This window comes from Panthera pardus, unplaced genomic scaffold (assembly GCF_024362965.1).
Source record: "Panthera pardus isolate Hobbes unplaced genomic scaffold, ASM2436296v1 HiC_scaffold_6, whole genome shotgun sequence".
In the NCBI taxonomy this organism is placed as follows: Eukaryota; Metazoa; Chordata; class Mammalia; order Carnivora; family Felidae; genus Panthera; species Panthera pardus.
In genome coordinates, this window is record NW_026526991.1 from 114121 (window position 1) to 136192 (window position 22072).

At 57.2% G+C, this 22072-nt stretch overlaps 2 protein-coding genes, 1 long non-coding RNA gene and 1 other non-coding gene across 7 annotated transcripts; 3 read left to right on the plus strand and 1 right to left on the minus strand.

Annotated features, from left to right (window-relative positions):
* Positions 1–3246: 3246 nt before the first annotated feature.
* LOC109265544 (uncharacterized) lies at positions 3247–15856 on the minus strand. Of its 4 annotated transcripts, XR_008419764.1 has the most exons (4): positions 8704–9242; positions 6560–7922; positions 4899–5944; positions 3247–4760 (listed from the first exon to the last, which is right to left on the minus strand). It is a non-coding gene; the product is annotated as an uncharacterized LOC109265544 (long non-coding RNA). The 4 variants fall into 4 exon arrangements; XR_008419763.1 differs by lacking the exon at positions 8704–9242 and adding an exon at positions 15741–15856 and having other exon boundaries at positions 3247–5944; XR_008419765.1 differs by having other exon boundaries at positions 3247–5944; positions 6564–7922.
* Positions 7669–11065, plus strand: LGALS1 (galectin 1). The gene is made up of 4 exons (XM_053896036.1): positions 7669–7780; positions 9023–9102; positions 10404–10575; positions 10868–11065. Exons 1-4 carry the CDS (start codon positions 7772–7774, stop codon positions 11012–11014), a joined length of 408 nt encoding a protein of 135 aa, XP_053752011.1. The 5' UTR covers positions 7669–7771; the 3' UTR covers positions 11015–11065.
* NOL12 (nucleolar protein 12) lies at positions 15700–21574 on the plus strand. The gene is made up of 6 exons (XM_019446838.2): positions 15700–15827; positions 17181–17286; positions 17762–17810; positions 18631–18773; positions 20026–20123; positions 20545–21574. Exons 1-6 carry the CDS (start codon positions 15745–15747, stop codon positions 20708–20710), a joined length of 645 nt encoding a protein of 214 aa, XP_019302383.2. The 5' UTR covers positions 15700–15744; the 3' UTR covers positions 20711–21574.
* On the plus strand, positions 19230–19358 carry LOC128775194 (small nucleolar RNA SNORA21). Its single transcript, XR_008419837.1, has one exon. It is a non-coding gene; the product is annotated as a small nucleolar RNA SNORA21 (small nucleolar RNA).
* Positions 21575–22072: the final 498 nt, after the last annotated feature.

Consider the following 22072-nt stretch of genomic DNA (forward strand, 5'->3'; position numbering starts at 1 on the left):
TGGACTTGCGGTACACTTCTGACCCGCAAGACGGGGAGGGCTGTTGGGAGATCCTGGGAATGTTTGCCCCGCTTTCAAAGAAGGACATGGTTGGGGGTGCCTGGGTGGCTCAGTCGGTTAAGCTTCCGACTTTGGCCCAGGTCATGATCTCCGGATCCTCGAGCCCCACGCCCACCTCTCTGCTGTCCGCTCAGAACCTGCTTCAGATCCTCTGCCTCCCTCTCTCTCTGCCCCTCCCCCGCTCATGCTCTCTCTCCCTCTCAAAAATAAATATTTTGAAAAGAAGAACATGGCCGGAGGAGGGAAACACTCTTCTGGGCTTTGGGTACAGAAGTTGTTGGCAGCCATTCTGTGATCATGAGACCCACCCAACAGACTTCTCCACTTAAGGTGGCAGAGCAGAAAGATGGGACGAACTTGGGGCTGGCTGTTTCCCCCAACTTTTTAATTTTAATTTTTAAAGTTTATTTTATTTATTTTTGAGAGAAAGAGAGAGAGAGACAGCAAGAGGGGGAGGGGCAGAGAGAGGGAGAAAGAGAGAATCCCAAGCAGGCTCCACACTGTCAGCACAGATCCTGATGTGGGGCTCAAGCTCACCAGCCCTGAGATCATGACCTGAGCTGAAATCAAGAGTTGGACACAACTGACTGAGCCACCCAGGCGTCCCAATTTTAATTTTATTCTAAGGATGTTATTTTTAAGAAATCTACACCCAATATGGGCTTCAAACTCACAATTCTGAGATCAGAAGTCCCATGCTCTGCCAACTGAGCCAGCCAGGTGCCCCTTCCCCAACTTTTAATTCAGAAAAAAGGTTTGTTGTTTAATGTTTCTTTATTGAGAGAGAGAGAGAACAAGCAGAGGAGGGGAGAGCAAGAGGGAGGGAGAGAATCCCAAGCAGGCTCCGTGCCGTCCACGCAGAGCCCCACACGGGGTATGATGTCATGAACAGGGAGATCATGACCTGAGCCAAAACCAAGAGTCGGACACTTAACCCACTGAGCCACCCAGGCACCCCCAGAAAAGTTTTAAACCAATATCTCAGGAAGCTGATGACCCCAATCCACGAAATGAAACAACTCCTTCCCACTACGCTCTCTGGTGTCCATAGTTTCCGGTTTTGTCTCCCTCCTCCACCCCCACCCCCACCCCCATCCACTACCTTTTTGGTGACCAGAGGCCTTGGAGAGACTTTCTGGTGACTGCATGATGTTTCCCTTTGGAGGTGGCTGTGAGGCCAGTGACAGGAGCTCAGATTCACTGAAACCTGAGCTCGGCCTAGCATCACCTTCCCGCCTAGCACTCCGGTGATTTCATTTTCACCATTCAGAGGAACCACAACCAAGGGATGGTCCCTGTGGCTTTTCCTGCATTTCCTTATATGTCCAGTAGACCAAGTCCCCGCGAGTTGGAGTCGTCTCTAAATTCCATGGGTAACTTTTACCATGAGTAACTCAGCACCACACAGCTGCCACGTGGCGCCTCGGCTACTCGGGAACCGAAGGTTCCTCATCCCTGCCCTTCCTTTCTCTTCCCAAACCACATGTTTCCATGAGCCTGGGCGGTTCTAGCAAATCCCACTTCTCCGACACCACCTAAAAGGGAAAGCTGTTTCCTCTACCCGCAGAACACTTCTGACACCAGATGTATGGGTTTTCCTGCACCGAGGAAGTCTGTAGTCTTCTGTGGACACCAACTGGGTGTCCTAGAATTCGATCCTGGCACCACCCAGAGTTAGTGAAGACTCCACAGGTCCACAGGTTAAGGGTCCAGTCCCATGAGACTCCCTTTTCCCCCACCTCCACCTTCCTCCTCCCCTCCCCCCCCCCCCCGCCCCGATCAGATGCCACTCGAAAGTCCCGGGTGTCACCTGAGCTTCTGACCAACTGGCTATAAATTGGAAGTTCCCAAAGCCCCCTTCTCAGATTCAATCATATGCTGTAACAGCTCACAAAACTCAGGGAAACACTTATGTTTACTGGTTTATTGTATAATAAATGATATGTAAAGATACAGATGAACGGCTGGATGGAGAGATGCACAGGGCAAGGTCCAGAAGGGTCCCAAGTGCAGGAACTTCTCTCCCCATGGAGTTAGGGTGATGTATGCCTGCCAGGAACTTCCAAGGGATTTAGGAGCTCTGTGTCAGGCACCTGAGTCAAAGACCAAACATTAAAACAAAAGACGTTCCCAGCTCTTTTGTCACTTAGGAAATCCCAAGGGTCTTAGGAACACTGGTAGGAACTGGGGTCAGAGACCAAATATACATTTCTTATTTTCTCATATCCCCCAAGTTTTATTTTTACTGTTTTTTTAATGTTATTTTTGAGAAAGAGGAAGTACAAGCTGGGGAGGGCCAGAGAGAGAGGGGGGGAACAGAGGATCCCAAGCAGGCTCTGTGCTGACAGCAGAGAGTCTGATGCAGGGCTCGAACTCACAAACCAGGAGATCATGACCTGAGCTGAAGTCAGATGCTTACTGGAGCCAAGCAGGTGCCCTTTCCCCAACTTTTAATTCAGAAAAAAATGTTTGTGGGTTTTTTTAATGTTTATTTATTTATTTTGAGAGAGAGAGAGAGGGCATGGGCAGGAGAGGGGTAGAGAGAGAGGGAGACAGACTCGAATCCCCAGCAGGCTCCGTGCTGGGCCACCCAGGTGCCCCCAACTCCCCAAGTTTTAGTTTAGAGAAGTTTCAAAACAGCAGAAAAGGTGCAGCAGTGGGATAATGAACCTGGATCCCCAGTTGTCGATATTTGACCAATTTGCTCAATCACCCTTTGTATATATCTTGCACTGATTCACTTGAGAATACTTAGCAGATGTTAACATTGTTCACCCCAAATCCTTTAGCTGGCCTCTCCTAGGGGCAAGGACTAATCCTGGATTATGGCCACATAGAAAAGCTAGGACTGTCTCCGCAGCCATGCTCCACAATCATACAAGAACCCAGATCCCGGATGATTTCATTGAGCCACTGAATTAGCTGCCACGGAAACCTCCTCGGTCCAGATTTTTGTGATGTGAAAGTTTCCCTTAATTTTAAGATGATTTCTGTTGATGGGGCACCTGGGTGTCTCAGTCAGTTAAGCGTCTGACTTCAGCTCGGGTCATGATCTCACGTTTCGTGAGTTCGAGCCCGGCGTCGGACTCTGTGCGGACAGCTCAGAGCTGGGAGCCCGCTTCGGATTCGGTGTCTCCCTCCCTCTCTGCCCCTCCCCCCACTTGTGCTCTCTCTCTCTCTCTCTCTCTCTCTCTCTCTAATAAACATTTTTTTTATAGTTTTTAGAATGATTTCTGTTGAGTTTTCTGTTACTTGCCACCCAAAAACTCTCCTGATACACAGGCCCCAGGCATATTCTAGAAAACATTAAAATGCACCCCCTTCCCTTAAGTCCCACATTAAATATAGGCGGGGCGGGGAGGTTGCTATGCATTTCCAAAGCATTTTTATACGTTTGAGACATTATTTGGCCATGGGGATCTAAGGTAGGAGTGACCAACCTCTAGGAAGACTTGGACACAATTTTGAAATAAGAAAATTCAACCCAAGAAAATTGTTTCCAAATGTTTCTGTTTTTACCACCACCAGGTTTTAAGCGGGAGTACAATAAAGGTTGATTCATTTCAGCTTTGCAGTTTTACCATTCCAGAGCCAATACATTTTTTCTCTTCAGGTCTCAAATATTTTCTAAGCTCTTAAAGAGCTCTCCGCTTCCTGCGAGTCTATAATTATGGCAAAAGAAAACGTTACAAAAATAAAGACTCATGCCTGAGCCCTAGAGGGCTAATGAATGGCAGGGCCTCAACCCCACCCAGACCTCCTGGGAGAGGAGAGGTAGTTCCCCAAAGACGAGTGAGGGCCTGTAATCAGAAGGGGGACAGACACCAGGGGGGGAAGGCAAAAGTGACAGGAGCCCACTGTGTGTGGGGAGGTGGCTGTCTGGGCAGCAGACGAAGGCAGGGAGGTAAGACGGATGGGCAAGGTAAGTGGGGGCTGGGAGAGTGCCTGAGCTTAGGGGGCATCCCCCCACCCTGCCACCGTCCCTTCTTCCCTTCATGGAGCAGGAGGAAACGATCACTGGTTTTTTACATTTATTTAGTTTTGAGAGAGAGAGTCCGAGCACAAGTGGGGGAGGGGCTGAGAGCGAAGGAGACACGGAACCCGAAGCAGGCTCCGGGCTCTGAGCCATCAGCACAGAGCCCGACGCGGGGCTCGAACCAACAAACCCGCAAGATCATGACCTGAGCCGAAGTCGGTCGCTTAACCGACTGAGCCACCCAGGCACCCCGGAAAAGATCACTTTTTGAGGTCCAGGTATCCCGGGATCACGTTCTTTCCTTGGCTCCATAGACGGAAGTCACTTCAGCCCTAGCTCCCTGTGTGACCTTGGCCAAGTAGCCGGTCTCTTTGGGTGGCTTCTGCTCCATCCTTAAATGAGGGAGCAGATCAGGTGCAGAATCTCTGGGGTCGCTTCCTGCTCTGACTTCTAGGACTTCGGAGCCTGCTCTGGTCACCTCCACCATCCCCGGCTGGGCCAGTCAGGTTGGCTGAGGGGTGTGGATGGTGTTTCAATGCGTCTGGCAGCCCTCCCTGCCACTGCCGGCTGGAGGAGGGACTGGCTTCACATGGGCAGGGCAGGAGCGGGCAGGACAGGGCAGGAGTCGGCAGGCTGGGAAGGGCCGCGCTGGCCTGGGTCCCCCGTCCAGAGGTGCTGAGCTCATTTCTAACAGCAGGAGCCAAGGTCCAGCCTATAGAGCTGCCTGTAGAATGGGGGAATATCCCAGAGAGTTCACTGCCCCTGCTGCAGAGCAGTGAGGGAGAAGGAGAGCCCCCCTGGTGGGAGCCTTGGCCTTGAGGGTGCAGAAGAGAGAAGTAATGTGGAGCCCCCCCCACATCACCTCTGTAATCCTGCAGCCAGTCAGTGAATGGTAACGTTCCCACTTTCCAGGCCTGGAAACAGGTTCGGCGAGGGTAAGGTCCTTGGCCGCAGTCCCAGCCAGGCAGCCCCCAAATTAGGACTCGCCTCCCTTCTCCCGATTCTGACACCAGCTTCGTTCATTTCGGGGCCCGGAGCGGCTTCCCTGTGCGGTACATCCCAGCTGGCAAGCATCAGGCAGGGGGGAGGTGTAGATGAAATGAGATAATATATGAAAGCAAGGCGCCGGGCACAGGGCCCGGCAGATAAGCGGGTGCCATCGCTAGGAGGCCCCGAGGACTGGGCGGGAGCTCGGCACACACAGTGCACCTGGTCCCTGCCCCCACCCGGGAAAACCATGACCCGTGTTACAGGGGACACTGGAATCTGGAGGGACTCCCTGCTCCAGCATAGGCAGGCAGGGACTGTTGGGGGTAAGGTGGGGGTAAGAGGGAGACTTCCCAGAGGTGTTGACCCCAGAAAGGTAAGCTCAGCCTAGAAAGAGACAAGAGGGAAGCTAAAACCTTCTGAGATTGTGGGGGCGGGGGGGGAATCACCTATTTAGTGAAACAGACATGAATTCCACCCCGTAGTAACCTTGTGTGGGAGAGCAGGGTTTCACCTCCCCAGTTTACAGATGGGCAGACTGATTTGCCAGGATGCCCTGGGGGACGGCGTGGCAGGGCTGGGACCGGATTCCAACTCCCCAGACTCCCAGAGGGGCCTTTCCGGAGGCCCGTTCCCCACGCCATGCCGATTCTCTACCAGCCCTCAGCTGCCCAGACCCTGGAGAATAAAGCAGCCCCTCGTCCAACAGCAAACGCTTCGTGGTGCTGGGCTTGTCTTCCAAGTTGGGGGAAGCAGGGGGGAAGCAGCTCTTGATGCCCTGGGAGCCCTCCTGCTGGGCTGGGACAGCCAGCCCAGACCCACGCGACGCAGCCAGGAAAGGACTGTGCCGGAACCACCTCTGCTCCTTGGTCCAGGACTCCTCAAATGCCCCTATTGCTTGATCAGGCGGTGTCCGTGGCCCTTGGAGGGGAAGCACACAGGAAAGGCCTCGGAGCTGGCTCCGCCCACCCCCTCCCTGCACTGAGGTTTAGGAGAGGCCCTGGAGGAAAAACTGAAGCAGCTGTGGTTGGTTTCGGAGGCTTGGTCTCCGAGGGGTGATGGGCTCAGACAGGGGGCGGCCTGCGTCGAGGCCCAACGACGCTGTGCCAGGGGTGGGCTTCAGTCATCCGGAGGAAGGTGGGGTGGAGGGGGGGCAGTGGAGGGCCTGGCCTCCAGATGTGAGTCCCTCCTGGTCCACATCTTCGGTGCTGGCAATTTCAGAAGGGAGATGGCAATGCGGAGAAGGAGGTCCCAATGACAGCTCTCCGAGTAAGTGCCCCACCTTGCCCAGTGCTCCCCATCCCCCTCTCTCCTCCTGGCTCCTGGGTATGAGGCGAGCACCCCTCCAATCCACCCTCAACTCTTGCTGCAGCGATCTTCCCTGTAACTCGTGTCTGTCCTCAATACTCACCTTCCCTATAACCTTCTATGGCTCCCCAGCACCCTCAGTTAAAACAATGGCCAAGCCCCTTAAAGAGGCCCTTCATGATCCACGTACTGTTGGCCTCCCGGCCCCATGCCCCATCTTTCCCCAACATACCCCAAACTCCAGCCATGCCCAGATGGTCACTGTTCCGGTCTGCGCCTTTGCTCACGCTGGAAAGCCAGGCCCTCCTTCTTCATCCGTCCTTCAAAACCCACCTTCTTCACACTCTGGACACTCTCCTCAGCACCACGGTGCTTGTTCATGACTTCCCTTAGAGCCAGCAACATGCTACTTACTCAGGTTCCTGGCCAGGTCCGGCCCCAGCAGTGTGCTACCTGAAAGCAGGGGCTGGATGGAGTTCACCTTTGACTCCTCACAGGCCAGCGTATAGTAGATGCTCAGTAAAATGTCTGCTAAATGACTAGAGAAAGAAAAGGCAGTGCCTAGCCTTGGAGAGACAGATGGGAAGCGAGCAGGAGGGGGGGATGTTCAGAGGGGGGACCCCAACCCTTCACGGCTCGGCCCATCCCGGGCCGCCTCCCAGGCCTGACTCTCAAGCCGGAGGCTGTCAGGCAGGGGCTTTTGGAAGATCCCCAGCAGGCCCCTCAGGAGGCCTGAGGCCTGAGGCCTGAGCCCCGGAGGCAGCAGCGTCAGGCCTGGCACCCGGCCCAGCCTTTCTTCAGCGCTAGCGAGAAGCCTGAACAGCAGCCACAATCCCTGCTTCCGGGGGAGGCCCGGGTGGGGCCAGGGCCTTGTGGTTAATGGTCCTGGGCTCTCTGCAGAGGCCTTGCAGCGCGGCCACGCCCTGGTCCCTGCCAGGGCAGCCTCAAGAACCCCAATTCTAATTCCCTGAAGGACCCTGTATCCCCTCAGCCATCTTCTCTGGCTACCCCCGGAGCTCGGCCTGCTGGCCCTAGGCCCCCTTCCCGCCAACTCTCGTGCCTAACTCATCCTCAAACTATTTTCCATTGGCTTCCCCCAATCCCTGCCACAGCACAATTTTTTGGGTGGGGGGTGGGGAGGGATGAAGGAGAATGGGAGGTGGAGCCTGGACCCCGGGGGAGTGGTTAAAGAAGAAGGGGGTTTACCGCTCCGATTGGTCACCTCTGCTCCCGAAGGGCTTCAAAATTCCATTGACTCCGCCTCCAGTGGGGCCCCCTTCTCTGTCCTGACTTGCAATTGGTTGGGCGCCCAGGGGGGCGGGACTCACCGGAGTCTGGTCCAGTTAAAAGGGTGGGAGCGGCCCCGGGGGCCCATCTCTCTCCTAGCGTCTTGAGACCACTGGTGCCGCAGTCCGCAGGAACATTCTCCCGTCCTCAATCATGGCTTGCGTGAGTGCGGGGACCCCGCTCCAAGGCCCAGGGATGGCGTGGGGGCAGACAGAGGAGAGTAGGCGCAGATGATCTGGGTTCTAGTCCCCAGGGTGTGGCTTGGAACAAGGGCCTTCTTTCTTCTGGGCCTCAGTGGCCCCGTCTGTAAAATGGGGGTGGGCGCCATGGTCCCCAAAGGCCTTCTCTGGCTTCAGACTTATCTGAATTCCTTCAGGGTCTGACAGCACAGTTATTTCTGCCAAGGTTTGACATTTTGCAGCTCCCTGATAAGTGGGAGTCAGAAGGGTGTGGCCAACTGGTGGGGTAGGGAGGCACTTGAAGGACGCCCGAGCCGCTGTCCCTTTCCCCCTCCTCCACCCCAAAGAGCCTCCTGTCCCCTCCCCCTCCTGCAGCTGTCCCCAGTCGCTGGGCCAGGGCAGAGTCATCCTCTGCTCCAGAGAGCTCTGCAAAGTCGCCAGGATCTGAGACAGGCTGCCCGGGAGGGCGCCTGCCTGGGTTAGTGGGTGGAGGGTGGTTCTGTCCAGGCTAGTCGGGTGGGGGCTGGGTAACCCTCCCCGCCACTCCCCATGCTGGGAGACGGGTGCTAAGGGAGAGAGAAGGAGGCAAGCCTCTTCCACAGGCCCCGAGGGAAAGGGTTCACGGTTCTGGCAGAAGGAACCACTCATGCCGGTTAAGTTGTGCGCTCGATCTTGCTAGTGTTGAACCAGCCAGGCTGCTGACTCCGGCCGGTGGCCACTCTCCCTTCTGCAGAGGGGCCTGGCTGCGCCCCTTAGGGGTCTCTTCTCCAGCCCCTGCCCCTCTCTGCACCGAGGGGCTCGAAGGGGATGGTGGGGGATCGCCCAGCCCCGGGCTGTTTCCTTTCCAACCGAAGGGCGGACCTCTCCATCCCCCTTCCTTTGCCACCAAATCGCAGTGTCACTCACTCCGAGTCAGATTCTCTCCATCTATTAAACGAAGGGATGGAGCATAGCCACTCTGAATCCAAAATCCTCAAGCCGAACCGCAAAAACTTCAGATCTTGGCTTCTACGACCTCAGTCGTGTTACAGATAGGAAAAGGACCCGGTTGGGAGCAGGCACTTGCCCAGGACCACACAGAGAAAGAGTCTAGAACTTGCTACCGATTCCCCAGGCTTTCCGCAGGCCGGGTCAGAGGATCCCGGGCGGGGACGACTCCACCCCGCCGCCCCACCCCCGGGCACTGCGTCCTCTAACCCGGCTGGTTGTGGTCTCGTCTTTGCAGGGTCTGGTCGCCAGCAACCTGAATCTCAAACCTGGCGAGTGCCTCAGAGTGCGGGGCGAGGTGGCCCCCGAAGCCAAGAGGTGAGGGGGTGCGGATTGGGGGGCGGGGGCAGGCGGCTTGGAGCCCGAGGGTCCGGCCCCGCGTCTGGCAGGGGCGTGGCCGGCCAGGCCCCGCCCCTCCCTCCGGCTGCGAGGGGGGGTTGTCGGCGGCGGCGTTTTCTGAGTGAGTCACTTCCTCCGCGGGGTCTGGACGCCCCCTGTATACTCGCCCCCTTCCCTCCCTGCCGGAGCCTCTTAAACTAAACCAGCTGCGGCCTCGTCATCTACCTTGGCTGGCCCTGCCCCCACTGTGCGCGCGAGCCAAGGCCGCGGGTGGGGGTGGGGGGGCCCGGGAGAGGGAACGAGGGGTGTCGCCCCGCCCTTGGCCCTCGGAGGTCCTTCTTTCCCGCGCTCTTCACTCACTCAACCTTTCGTCCCTCCGGTCCTTCCTTCATTCCTTCACGAGGCCAGCTGCCTAGTTTCTCAGCAGCCATGTGACCTTGGACCAGTCCTCCAACCGCCCGAGCTTCAGTCTTACCCTATCACGGAGGGGGCAGGTGGTGGTGTGGAGGAGGTGAGATGCTGGCTCTCTCTCTCTCTCAGCGATGCTGGTGATGACCAGCGGACGTTAGAAAGAGCCGTGCATTTCACATGCATTGTCCATTTCATTCTTACCCCCACCCCCCACCCCCGGGGGTATTGCTATTGTCTCCACTCAGCAAATGTGTTATTGCTGTTATTATTATTTTTTTCAGTTTATTTATTTTGAGAGAGAGAAACAGTGTATGCAAGCGGGGGGGGGGGTTGGGGTGGGGAGGAGGAGAGAGAGAGAGAGAGGGAGAGAGAGAATCCCAAGCAGGCTCTGCACTGTCAGCACGGAACCTGATGCGGGGCTGGAACCCATGAACCCGGTTATTGTTATTATGTGTTTATTTGCGCCATCGTTATTGAGCACCTACTGTGTGTCATCATGCTGGGCACGGGGAGTGCAGAGATATACCAGACAGGACACTTGCCCTCCCAGAGGTCACCTTCTGGAAGGAGTCCCCATCCTTGACCAAAGGGACACTAAGGTCGGTGAGCGAGAGTCTTGGCCGTCAGCACAGCAAGACCCTTAGCGATCCTTCTTGTACTGCCGCCCATTGTGCAGATGAGGAGACTGAAATCCACAGAAGGCCAGGGACTTGCTCAAGGTCACACGGCAAGGAGGTGGCAGGGCCAGAACTAGGGTCCAGGTGTCTTGCCTCCCCGCTCAGTGATGGTGCACTGAGTGGCCCCGGCTGGTCAGTCTGAGGGGGCTGCAGCTGGCCGAGAAGGCCTCAATGCCCCCTGCTCCCCCCCAGCTTCGTGCTGAACCTGGGCAAAGACAAGGACAACCTGTGCCTGCACTTCAACCCTCGCTTTGAAGCGCACGGAGACGTCAACACCATCGTGTGTAATAGCAAGGACGCGGGGGCCTGGGGCGCCGAGCAGCGCGAGTCCGCCTTCCCCTTCCAGCCGGGGACGGTCGCCGAGGTGGGCTGGGGCCTGGGGCAGTGGGCGGGGCGGAGCTGGGTATACTGGCTGAACACCTAGGTCCCACCCTCCCCTCCCTCCTCTGCCCCAGTCCCCTCCCTCCCCTCACTTGCTGCGTGATGGCCAATGAGCTGAGCGCCAGCCCCTCTCCCAGCCTCAGCAGCCCCGCCCAGGAAGTGGGGCTGCTGTTAGGGCTCCTTGAGGAAGGAGCTCTCCGAGGGCCCAGGACCTGCTGGCTATGACTGCCCAGCCCGGGCTCCACACCACTCACTGCCCTTCTCTGCCCCGCCAGGTGTGCATCTCCTTCGACCAGGCCGACCTGACCGTCAAGCTGCCAGATGGACACACATTCAAGTTCCCCAACCGCCTCAACCTGGAGGCCATCAGCTACCTGGCAGCCGATGGCGACTTCAAGATCAAGTGCATGGCCTTTGACTGAAGCCAGCCGGCTCATGGCCCCTAATAAAGGCAGCTGCCTGTCCTCTCCCTAGCCCAGCCTCGTGTCCTCGTGTGTGTGTGTGTGTGTGTGTGTGTGTGTGTGTGTGTGTGTGGAGGGGGGAGGGTGCGGGAAAGAGGGTTGCCACCAATTCCCCCAGGCTCCGCTCCTTTCTTCTATTCCATTCACCTCCTCGGTGCACACCTCTTAAGTGCCAGGGACATCTTCCCCCCTGCAGGGACATCTTCCCCTGGGTCCCCAGGGCCAAACAGGGAACTCGGTGCATAGGAGGGGACTGGTGTCTGCTAAGTGAAACGCAGTCACAGTCCTCAAACAGCTCCCAACCCAGTGAGCCCCAGCACACAGTAGGTGCTCAAAAGATGCCGAATAAATGAAACCAGGGGGAAAGAGGCATGGACAGACCGATCCGTGCCATGGTTATCTGATAGCACAGGGGGAGGGGGCGGGACCAATCCCTGAGGCTCCCCTCATTGGCTTTCGTGGGCCAGAAAGAGCTCTGGTTCAGAGTGTGGGGGCTACGAGCTGTGTGGCCTCGTGCATGTTAACTGACCTCTCTGAGCCTATCGGAGGGCTGTCCTGAAGATGAAATGATGTGTGAAGCAGGTCAAGTTTAATGCCTGGCACAAGGTGGGGAGCAGTTTCCCATCCCTGCTGCACTACCTCGTGAGACATTCTTACCCGAATTTGAAGGGGAGGAAAGTGCTTCTGCATGATGACAGGACCCCTTGGCCTGCACCGGGCCCAGCTGAGCCCTATGGGGCTCCCCAGGCATCCCAGCTTTGTGGGGCCCAGGCCACATACCCCAATGCTGGAGTGTAAGGGCAGCCAGGGTGCTAGTCTGGAAACTGCTGGTTCCGTGGCCCCGGGGCAGGACCCTCATCCCGACTCCGGGAAAGATGGGCTTGGGCAACGGGCCTTGGCCTTTTTTTTTTTTTTCTTTTCTTCTCTTTTTCCTAAGTTTATTTAGTTTTAGTAATCGCTACCCCCAATGTGAGACTTAAACTCATGACCCTGAGATCAAGAGTCACATGCTCTTCAGACTGAGCCAGCCAGGCAGCCCCTGCTGGCCTGTTTCTGTAGAGGAGGAACTGGGGTGTGGAGGGACCATGCCAGCACCCCCGCCCCCACGGAGAACCGAGCAGACTTGCAGCTTAGCCTCCAGGCCCCCAGAGGCCTCCTGCAGGGCAGAGGAACTCGGGGAACTCACTCGGCCTGAGATGAGGTGTCCATGTGTCTCTCCTCTTATTGGAGAGACATGTCCAAAGAGGACACGTCTTCAAGACCCTCCAGGCTCTGTCACCCCAGAGGGCGGTGTTTAACCCAGCCCATCACACTTCCTTGTCACAAGCGATGGGATCTGAGCTGGTGGCCGGGCCACCCTGCAGACCGACCATTTCCCAGCACCTCTTCCTTCCTGCTCCCTGCCGCAGGCCCCTACCTCCCTGAGAAACAGCCCCCAGAACCGAGCCAATGTTTTGGATGACTCAGGCTCAGAACCTCAGTGTGGGCTCCCCCCAAACCCTAGGGCACTATCTCCTGAGCTGTGTGTGTATGCGGGGTGGTGGGGGGGGGGGGTTGGGGGGAAGGGCTGGCAAATTTCATTCTCCGGGCAGCGCTGGGTGTGGGACTCACAGTGGCACTTTTCCACCCTGAGACTTAGTTTCCCTATCTGTAAAATGGGAGTATTTGCACCTGAGCCCTTTTGGGTGGCTGATTCCCATCTCAGTGGGTCCCCTAGAGAGAACATCCCTATAAGACGGCCCCAGGAGGATGGAGTGCACACGCTGGGGTCTGCCACGAGCCACACCCCATCTCCGGGCTCTCCTGGGGCACCCGAGTGGCCGCCTGAAGGGAAACGGCTTTGGAAGTCTGGCTGTGGTGGGGCGCCCTCTGCTGGACAACGGAGAAAGTGTCTCTTGGACTGTCTTCTCCCCGGCCTCGGGGTTCAGCCCCACTGATGCTCCTTAGGCGGGCTGAACACCCACAATACACCAGGTCTGGGAGGCACTACAACGGGGCAGAGGAAAGCCCTGGGGCAGATAGGGAATGAAACCACTGGGTTTGGAGGAAGGAAACTGGGTTCAGAGTCAAACATGCCTGTGTTCAAACCCCAGTTCCATCACTGTGTGTCCTAGGACCGGTTGCTAGACCTCTCTGAACTCAGTTGCCTCATTACCGAATTGGAAAAATACTCGTATCCACCCTGTGGGATTGTTGCAAAGATTAGCTGAAATAATGTAGAGAAATGCATGGTGCCCGGTACCCAGTAGGTGCTCAGTAACCATAAAAATGATTTCAAAGGAGAAACCCATCCAAAGAGGGGTAGGTGTTTTAGACCATGAGCTGCCATAAAGGGCTCTCAAGTTTTGGAGTCTGGGTGGGGTACTAGGCCCTTGTCTCCTCTCCTGGGGCAAGGGGACCTGAAATGCCCTGGGAAGTGTGGAGTAACGGTGCCTGCCTGAGGTGGCAGGCTTCGCTCTGCACTGGAAGCTTCTGGACCCGAGGTCTCCCAGAGCTCCGCAGGGGCAGGCAGGCAGCAAGGGCTGGATGGGCTGCAAGAGCCAACCACCCAGAGCTCCCCACACAAGGTCCTGCAGAAGCAGCTGTCCCCTTCCTCGGTCCCTGTCTCTGTGTCAGGCTGGAAGTTCGGGGAGGACAGAAGTCAGGGAATGGCTCTGTACCCCACTTACTATTTGAGCCACTTTGGCCAAGGCACTTCCCCTGCCTGAGCTTCCGTTTCCTCACCTGTATAATAGGGGCGAGAGCAGCGTGCGAGGCATGTATTACTTACACACAAGTCACAGGGAGGTTGGCAAGGTCAACTGAGATAATCCACGGGAGGCCCCGAGAACATTCCTCAGCACAGAGGAAGACTGAACGGGTGGACCGTGGAGAGGGAAGGAGCCCAGGGAAGTTTATGATTTATCAAGTCCTGCGGCACTTTTCATCTATAGCCAGTCTGCTTGGGGCAGCGGAACCTGGTAAACAGCAGGCAGCAGCCCTGAGACCCAGTGCCGGGGATCCAGGAGGAAGCCCAGCATCGCTGGGGGCATCACCGGAGCCAGGGCAATGCTTCTACCCAGAGGGAGGGTACCAGGGGTGTTTTAGGGTGTGGCCACTGAGGGGCAAAAAGTCAGAAGGGCAAGTGTTCATCACCCTGAAGCCCCACCATTGGGGCAGTCCCCTGCTGTGCCCTGGGTTCGAGGATAACTTCCTCTCAGCACCCAGCATGGAACCCTTCAGGCAGAGCCCCCTTGTGAAATGGGTTCGACATTCACAGAGAGATGTACCCACTGTGTGTCTGGCTCCTTCCAAAACCCACGGTCAGGGTCCACATCTTGCCCTCCAGAGCGGGCACGCGAGCTCCTGGGGGAGGGATCCCTCAGGCCAGTGGCCCAGGGAGCTGGACCACGAGGCCACAGACTCAGGTTCAAGTCCCAGCTTGGACACAGAGTAGCCCTGTAACCTTGGACACGTTGCGTCTGCTGAAAGAACACGTCTCTTCTCCGTGTGCCTGGCACACAGTAGGCACTCGATGCACGTGTGTTTACTTGCTCTCTGGGCTCCCGTTACTTGTCAAAGGAGAAGGGGGCGGAGTCTTAAGGGCCTTTTATTCCTCTGATGTCCCTACTCTCAGCTAGTTCTGGGGTCACCTCCTCTGAGAAGCCCTCTGCACTGGAGGAGCCAACACTGAGCTCCTGCAGCCTCCTGTGCTTCTCCCTGCACTGTGACCCTGCCAGACTGGCCAGTCTTTAAAAGCAAGGGTAGCAGCTTGTCTGCGGCACCCAGCACAGATGAACTGAGATAGGGGATTCAGGCATACAATCCTAGTTACTACAACGCCCCTGCAGGTGGTGTTCTACTGAACGCCTTCACATGCGTGCCCTCATTTTCAGTAGAGGATGTGCTGTCACACCCCCATGGCACACTCCGGGAAACTGACACACAGACAGGGGAGACGGCTTGTGTCGCAAACACGTGCGAGGCATGTCTTACTTACACACACTGTGACATAACTCACCTTTCCTCAGAATCGTGGTTCTCAAAGCGTGGTCCGTGGACCAGCAACCCCTGAGAACGTGTTAGCGATGCAGATTATGGGGCTCATTCTAGACCGGCTGAATCAGGAACTCAAAGCAGGTGCAAAGCCATTTGTGTTTCAGCAAGTCCTCTGGGGGATTCTGACGCAAGCCAAAGTTTGAAAACCACTGCCTTGCAATAGCCCTACAAAGTCACTGTAATTATCCCCATTTTACAAATAGGCCAACTGGGGCAAAGCAAAGGCAATTGGTCCAGAACCACAGCTGTACGTGGACGACCAGGGTTCTAATCCAGATAGTTTGGCCCCAGAAGTGTGCTCTTGGGAGACCACCAACGAGTTGACATCAGAATCAAAAGTAGGATCAGAAATATTTGGCCCGTTTACTAATATCTCCGTACTGAGCACCTACTGCACGCCGGCCACCGTGCTAGGCTCTGGAACCTCGCTTTCACTGTTGCTAGTCTACGAGACGGATTGGGGTTAGGAATCACGGAGGGGGAACACCCAAAACGCAGGGCTGGGGAGGCCGGCCCCGCGGCCCCTTTAAAAGGCGGGGCCTGAGGAACGGAACGACGGAGCCTAAGCGCGCGGCGCGCCCGAGAGGGTAAAAACGGTACACCCGGAAGTGTCTTAGGCGTGCGGGCGGCGCGCTGCCGGAGGCCTCACCGCTATGGGCCGCAACAAGAAGAAGAAGCGAGATGGCGACGACCGGAGGCCGAGGCTCGTTCTCAGCTTCGACGAAGAAAAGCGGCGGTGAGTGCCAAGCCTGGAGCGGATCTCCTTCGGGCTGCCGGCCAAGGCCACGGCCTGGCCCGGGCGGTTTCCACTCACGCAGAGGTCCCTTCCGGCCCCTCCCTCTTGGCGTGGCCCGTTGCCCCCACCCCCCCCCCTTTCGACACCAACCCCCACTGCGGAATGGAAGCGGCCGCTACCGGCCCCCAGCGTGGGGAATGGAACCGCCCGCCCCGCCCTCTCGTTGCTCACTTTGCACCTTGCTCCTGCTGTGTGCGCTTCGGCTGGGAGCTGGCGGCTCGTAGCGGTGGCTTCGACCTCCCTAGCCCAGCCCAGCCGCCCCACACGCGGTAGACTCAGCTGTTGGTGATGAGTGATGAGTGAATGAGATGAGAGTGGCTCAAGTTCACGTATTCACTCGTCAAGACGTGTGCTGAGCTCCTTCGGTGTGTGTGCCAGCCTGATCGCAGGACCCCTGAGTTGGACCCCTGAGCCTCAGCGTCCAGTCCGTCAGATGCTATCCATTCAGAGTGCCACTTTGGCATATGGTAGCGGGTCAGCGAAAAACCTAGTGTTGGGCCCCGGAACATTTGGGGATGGTGCAGCCAGCACTAGAGAGATGAGAAGGAGCCAAGATCAGATAGGAGAGGGGAATGCTGGAGCATCGTCAGGATACACAGGGTGGCGTCAACAGGCCCTACAGTTGGGTCCAGGGGGCAGGTGTCCTGGGCAAATGCGCCAGTCGGGTGGAAAGTTTGCAGATGTCTGGATGAGTGTGGCCTTAAAAGTGGCCTTGCTAAGGGGGCTCCTGGGTGGCTCAGTTGGTTAAGTGTCCGACTTCAGCTCACGGTTCGTGAGTTTGAGCCCCACGTCAGGCTCTGGGCCGACAGCTCGAGCCTGGAGCCTGCTTCGGATTCTGTGTCTCCCTCTTTCTCTGCCCTTCCCCCATTCACACTCTGTCTGTCTCTCTCAAAAATGAATAAACAACAACAAAAAAAAATTAAAAGTGGCCTTGCTAGAAATGGCTTAATCCCCTGGGTAATGGAATTTGGCAATGTAGAAGGGCCCCCACTGGCCCTGTTGCTTGAAGTCGAGAGCCTTGGAGGGTGGTGGGTGGAAAGAGGCAGCATCTCCCTCTTCTTCCTAAACTTACACTCTCTATGACCTTTGGCAAGTGACCTAGCCTCTCTGTGCCTCAGTGTCCCCAATTGTAAACGGGGAATTGGTACCTACTTACAAGTTGTTGTGAGGAATACGTGAGTTAAACCCGTGTTAATTTTTGGAGCAGTACAGAAGTAGTGGTTTTTCTCTCCCTGGAGTGAGCCTTCCTTTCCTTGTGTCCCCTCCTGACTCTCCCTTGCCTCTTTCTGGTAGGGAGTACCTGACCGGCTTCCATAAGCGGAAGGTAGAGCGGAAGAAGGCAGCCATTGAGGAGATCAAGCATCGTCTCAAGGAGGAGCAGAAGAAACTCCGGGAGGAGGTGCAGGGGGAGGAGGAAGGGAACTAGGGAGACAGAGAGAGAGAGAGTGTGTGTGTGTGTGTGTGTGTGTGTGTATATATATATATATATATATATATATATATATATCTGAATATATATGTATCTGAATATATATATATATCTGAATATATATGTATCTGAATATATATATATCTGAATATATATGTATCTGAATATATCTGTATCTATATCTGACTCCCAAGGGATTTACAGCCTTGGTTAGCCTTAATAGGGGTATCTGCAGGAATGAGGGGAGGTGTGGGCAGGCCTGGGGAGCAGTTTGTACAGGTAGAATCATGGTGGGCCCAGGTCTGGGGAAGGTTCAGGATAGAATCTCCTAGTGTTTCATCCCGAGCCACACATGGTCTCACTCACCCTGGAGGGGAGCAGTGCTCTTGCCTGGGGTTGGCCGGAGAGGCCATACTCACTGTGTTCCCTTCCCTTTTGGCTTTAGCGCCATCAGGAGTACTTGAAGATGCTGGCAGAGAGAGAGGAGGCTCTGGGTAAGTCCCAGCTTTGCCCGGACCTGGAGAACAGCTAACAGGCCTAGGCTTTTTTTTTTTTTTTTTTTTTTTTATCCTTTGGTGGGTGAAAGGGGAGAGGTGTGGGGGCTGCACAGAAGCCAACTGCCCTAGCTCTAGGCGTCTTGGTGGTGACCTGGGGGTCACGGGTGGTGTTCAGGGACGTCTAAATGTGAGTGGATCAGGGGCGCCTGGGTGGCTCAGTCGGTTGGGCGTCCGACTTAGGCTCAGGTCATGATCTCGCGGTCCGTGAGTTCGAGCCCCGCGAGTTCGAGCCCCGCGTCGGGCTCTGGGCTGATGGCCCAGAGCCTGGAGCCTGCTTCCGATTCTGTGTCTCCCTCTCTCTCTGCCCCTCCCCCGTTCATGCTCTGTCTCTCTCTGTCTCAAAAATAAATAAACGTTAAAAAAAAAAAAATTAAAAAAAAAAATAATAAAATAAATAAATGTGAGTGGATCAGAGACGAGGAGGACAGACGTCTTGGTAAAGCGATTCCTTAGCAGAAAGCCCAGTTTCTGAGGCCTGGAGGGACTAGGGGTAGAGGGAATGGGCAGCAGCAGCTGCTGGGGTCACATCGGGTTTGTCCTAGATGAGAACCAGATGGTCTGAGGTCCCCCTGGAGCATCAAGGGAGGAGTTGAATCACTTACATTTGTCCACAGGCCAGGCTCTGGAGCCGGTGACTTCCCTGGACACTCTCCCATAGAGTAGTGGGGGCCGCTGCGCTCCAGGGCTGGGAGGGGGGTTAGAATGTGGTCACTTGTGCTATGAGGCTGCGACCCGCTTCTTTGCCCACCTTGCACAGAGGAGGCAGACGAACTGGACAGGTTGGTGACAGCGAAGACAGAGTCGGTGCAGTATGACCATCCCAACCACACGGTCACCGTGACCACCATCAGCGACCTGGACCTCTCGGGGGCCCGCCTGCTGGGACTGCCCCCACCCGAGGTGGGTGTAACTTCCGGCCCCAGGAGGGAAGGGGCCCAGGTGCAGACCGGCTTGTCGGGGTTGCTAAGTGCTGGCCCATGTCCTGGGGATTGCAATGCCGGGGGCTCTCTCCCTGCTGGGCGCTCGTTAGAGCCCGGACCAAATCCCTGACCCTGGGGCTTCCAGAAGCCAGTTCCATGCCTGAGCGGCTGTGGGAGCGTGGGCAGGTGTCTGCCTTGCCAGCTTTCCTTTCTGCCCCAGTAAGTGGCGGAGGGGGGGGGGGGGGTCACTGGTGATAGCGCCTGTCTCGTGGCGGTTGCCGTGAGTGTAAAAGCGGTTAATCCGAGAGAAGCACCTAAGATCGCCGTTTATTGTGGTCACATCCGCTGCACGGTAGCAGTCACACGGAAGTTGTCAGGCTTTGAGCTGGGAGGTGTTAGCAGGTTGCGACCAACATCAAAAAAAAAAAAGGATCCCCCCCTTTTAAAAGCACTCAGCGCGCCTTGACTAATGACGCACCGAGCCGTTGCTAAAGGGCGGACTGAAAACGCTGCTTTTGGGTGAAGCGGCAGCGTGTCGTGTTCCGCTTCCGTTGGTGTCACAGGCTGTTCGCCTCGGCAGGGTCAGGGGCACCGACTGCTGGGGGTGTGAGCGAAGGGAGAGGCTTGGGAAGTGACAAGGAAATGCTACGCGGGCGGACCGGCCTCAGCTCTCGACAAATAAATACAAGTGAACAATTAAAGAAAAGGAAAGAGAGCAGAACGTCATTGAAAACATCAAAAAGCCTCCCAGTTAAGTGTCATCTGAGACGTTTATTTCCGGCTGAAGTTGTGTCTGCCTGGCTGTGTGGGCCTTTCCCGGAAATACCTGTACGTACATGGTTACGAGGCAAACCACACTTCCTGTCGCGGGTTCACGTGTCCTTAAGTCCTGAGCTGCTGCCTTGTCACGCCCTCAGTGGTCTCGCCCTCACCTTCTGTTTTGTGCTCATTCTTCCGCACAGTCCTCCCGGCCTCCGCTTACGGTGGACGGTCAGACGTTCACAGGTGAAAGAACTCGAAAACTGGGGGTGAGGCTCCGAGACACAGCTCTTCCCCGTGTGATCCCCGCTTTGGGGGCACACGTGGCTTTTCCACCCGCGGCCTTCTCCGAGCCCCCGAGCCAGGCCTCGAAGCGGCAGGCCATGCCCTCACGTGACATAGCCGTGACTGCTCGGGGTCAGGCTTCCCGACCTGCCACTCTGTGTGACAGTCCTTGTCCTGTGCTTCTTTAGCAAGCGGCCGGGCACGGGTCCGAGGAAGAGGCGTCATCCACGGAGAAGCTGACCAGAGCCTTACCCAGGAAGTCCAGAGATCCCCTCCTGTCCCAGCGGTGAGCCCTGGCCTGTCCTCCCCTATGACACTGCTCCCTCATGGCTGACAGTGGTGGCCGGGCCTGTGGAGTCGCCTCTCGCTGGCCTGTGGCGGGTGGCACGGGGCAGGTGTGGAGCCTGGAGCAGCCGCTCTGCTTTGCCTGTTGAGGAGTCCCTCCCTCCTTACTGTCCCCCATCTCCACTCCTTGAGAATGGCCAGCCCTGGGTGCCTTCGGTGCCTGGGGTAAAGGCCTTTTCATGAGCTGAGGAGCTGGCAGGGCCTCTGGGGTCAGAGCCGGCTGCCTTTGGCATGCGTGTGGTTCTCCCGGCACTCAAGGCCTGTTCCAACGTCCTCCGTGAGCCGGGCGATCAGTCACCCCGCCACCCGGCCTCCCACCCATGCCTTGTTCCCAGCCTCACCAGCCTTGCACCCTCCTACAGGATCTCTGCTCTCACGGCTTCGCTGCATGCACACAGTCGCAAAAAGGGCAAGAGGAAACATCCCCGACGGGCCCAAGACTCCACCAAGAAGCCCCCGAGTGCCACCCGTACGAGCAAGACCCAGCGCCGCCGGCTGACGGGCAAAGTCCGGCACAGCGGAGAGTGAGCCCCGAGAACCAGGCCACGCCCCAGCCTGGGCTGTCAGGGGCCGTCCTGTCTCCGCCTGGCGGTCCCAGGAACCCAGCACTGCGGGGGTGACTCTGCGGCCCCGGCTTGGGAGGCAGTTCCTCTGTGGCCCAGAGCTTGGACGCTGGAAGGGGGCAGGCAGCTGAGAGCTGGCTTCCCTCAGGAGGAGACTTCAGAGCCAAGTCGGGGGCATCTTGCTTAGTGGGAAGGCTTCCCACCGAGCCGTCCTCGGATTTGTGAAGCTAAGTGCCCCTGTGGTCTGTTTGTCCCTGACCCTGGTGCCACGTGCCCAGGGCAGGCTTGTGAGCGGGTGGAACCTGTCGGGGAAGTGGGTCCGTCCTCACCATCCAGCAGTCTTCCCCATGGGGGTGAAAAGGTCGTGTTGGGTCTGGGCCCCCTCACCCGGGCTCCAGGCCAGCATAACCACTGCTAGGGTCCGGAGTCGTCCTGCTGCTCTGCGAAGCGGGCCGCCGAGGCAGGTGGCTGAGCGTTGCCAGCCTCTGCCCGTTACCGGCTGAGGCTGTGGGTCTGTCCCTTCTCCGTGGCCTCCTTGGTCCCCTCAGCTGAAATCGAAGTGCTGAAAGCAGATGAGTTCCAGAGCATTCCCCAGCCCCAAACTTGGGCATCCTCCCCAGGCTTCCAGCAGCTCGCGGAGAGACACCGATCAAGGCGTGATTAACCCCTTTTAAAGAGAATGTGTCTCGACTCACTCGAAAGCGTGGCGGTTCCCAGGCAGACCCCTCAGGAGGCCAGCGGGTGTTCTGCAAGGCTGCTGGGTTTTCACGCCCCCCGTCCCTTCCTTGTCCCCACTTGTGAGTGAGCCGCCTGACCCCCCCCCCCCCCCCCCCCCCCCGTCCCCTGACCGAGCAGGGTGGAATCCTGCCTGCAGCAGGTAGATAGATGTACGGTGAGGACCGCCGGAGCACCTGTCGAGGAACCCCGTGAGCCGCCACCACCCTCTGCCGCTCGCTGGCTCCTGGGATTCTGGCGCGGAGCACAGGACCTGTGACCTGGCTCTTCAGCCCCTTCCACCTGCTCTCTCTGCTGCTTCCCGGTTCTCGGGGGTGGGGTGACTCCCTCCGCCCGGCCGACTCCACCCTGGGCAGAGGGGTGGGGCCCGCCAGCTCTCCAGGTGGTTCTAGCGCTCAACCCAGGGCAGCGAGCGTGAGCCTGGCCCTCACAGGCCTCCGGGAGCAGAACAACACCCCGGATCCGAGGGATTTGTGCACACAGCAGGGCTCGGGTTCAGATCCTGGCTCGGCCCCTTGGCCTTCGCGTGAGCCTCGCCGTGCTGACCTCTCTGGGTCTGTCACCATGCGTAAGATGGCAAGACACCTACCTC

Bases quoted from the DNA above. Each gene is read 5' to 3' on its own strand.
- LGALS1 (XM_053896036.1), top strand. The intron at 9,103-10,403 runs GTGAGGGGGTGC...GCTCCCCCCCAG, and splicing joins GTGGCCCCCGAAGCCAAGAG to CTTCGTGCTGAACCTGGGCA. The intron at 10,576-10,867 runs GTGGGCTGGGGC...CTGCCCCGCCAG, and splicing joins AGCCGGGGACGGTCGCCGAG to GTGTGCATCTCCTTCGACCA.
- NOL12 (XM_019446838.2), top strand. From the start codon at position 15,745: ATGGGCCGCAACAAGAAGAAGAAGCGAGATGGCGACGACCGGAGGCCG. The intron at 15,828-17,180 runs GTGAGTGCCAAG...TCTTTCTGGTAG, and splicing joins TTCGACGAAGAAAAGCGGCG to GGAGTACCTGACCGGCTTCC. The intron at 18,774-20,025 runs GTGGGTGTAACT...GTGCTTCTTTAG, and splicing joins TGGGACTGCCCCCACCCGAG to CAAGCGGCCGGGCACGGGTC.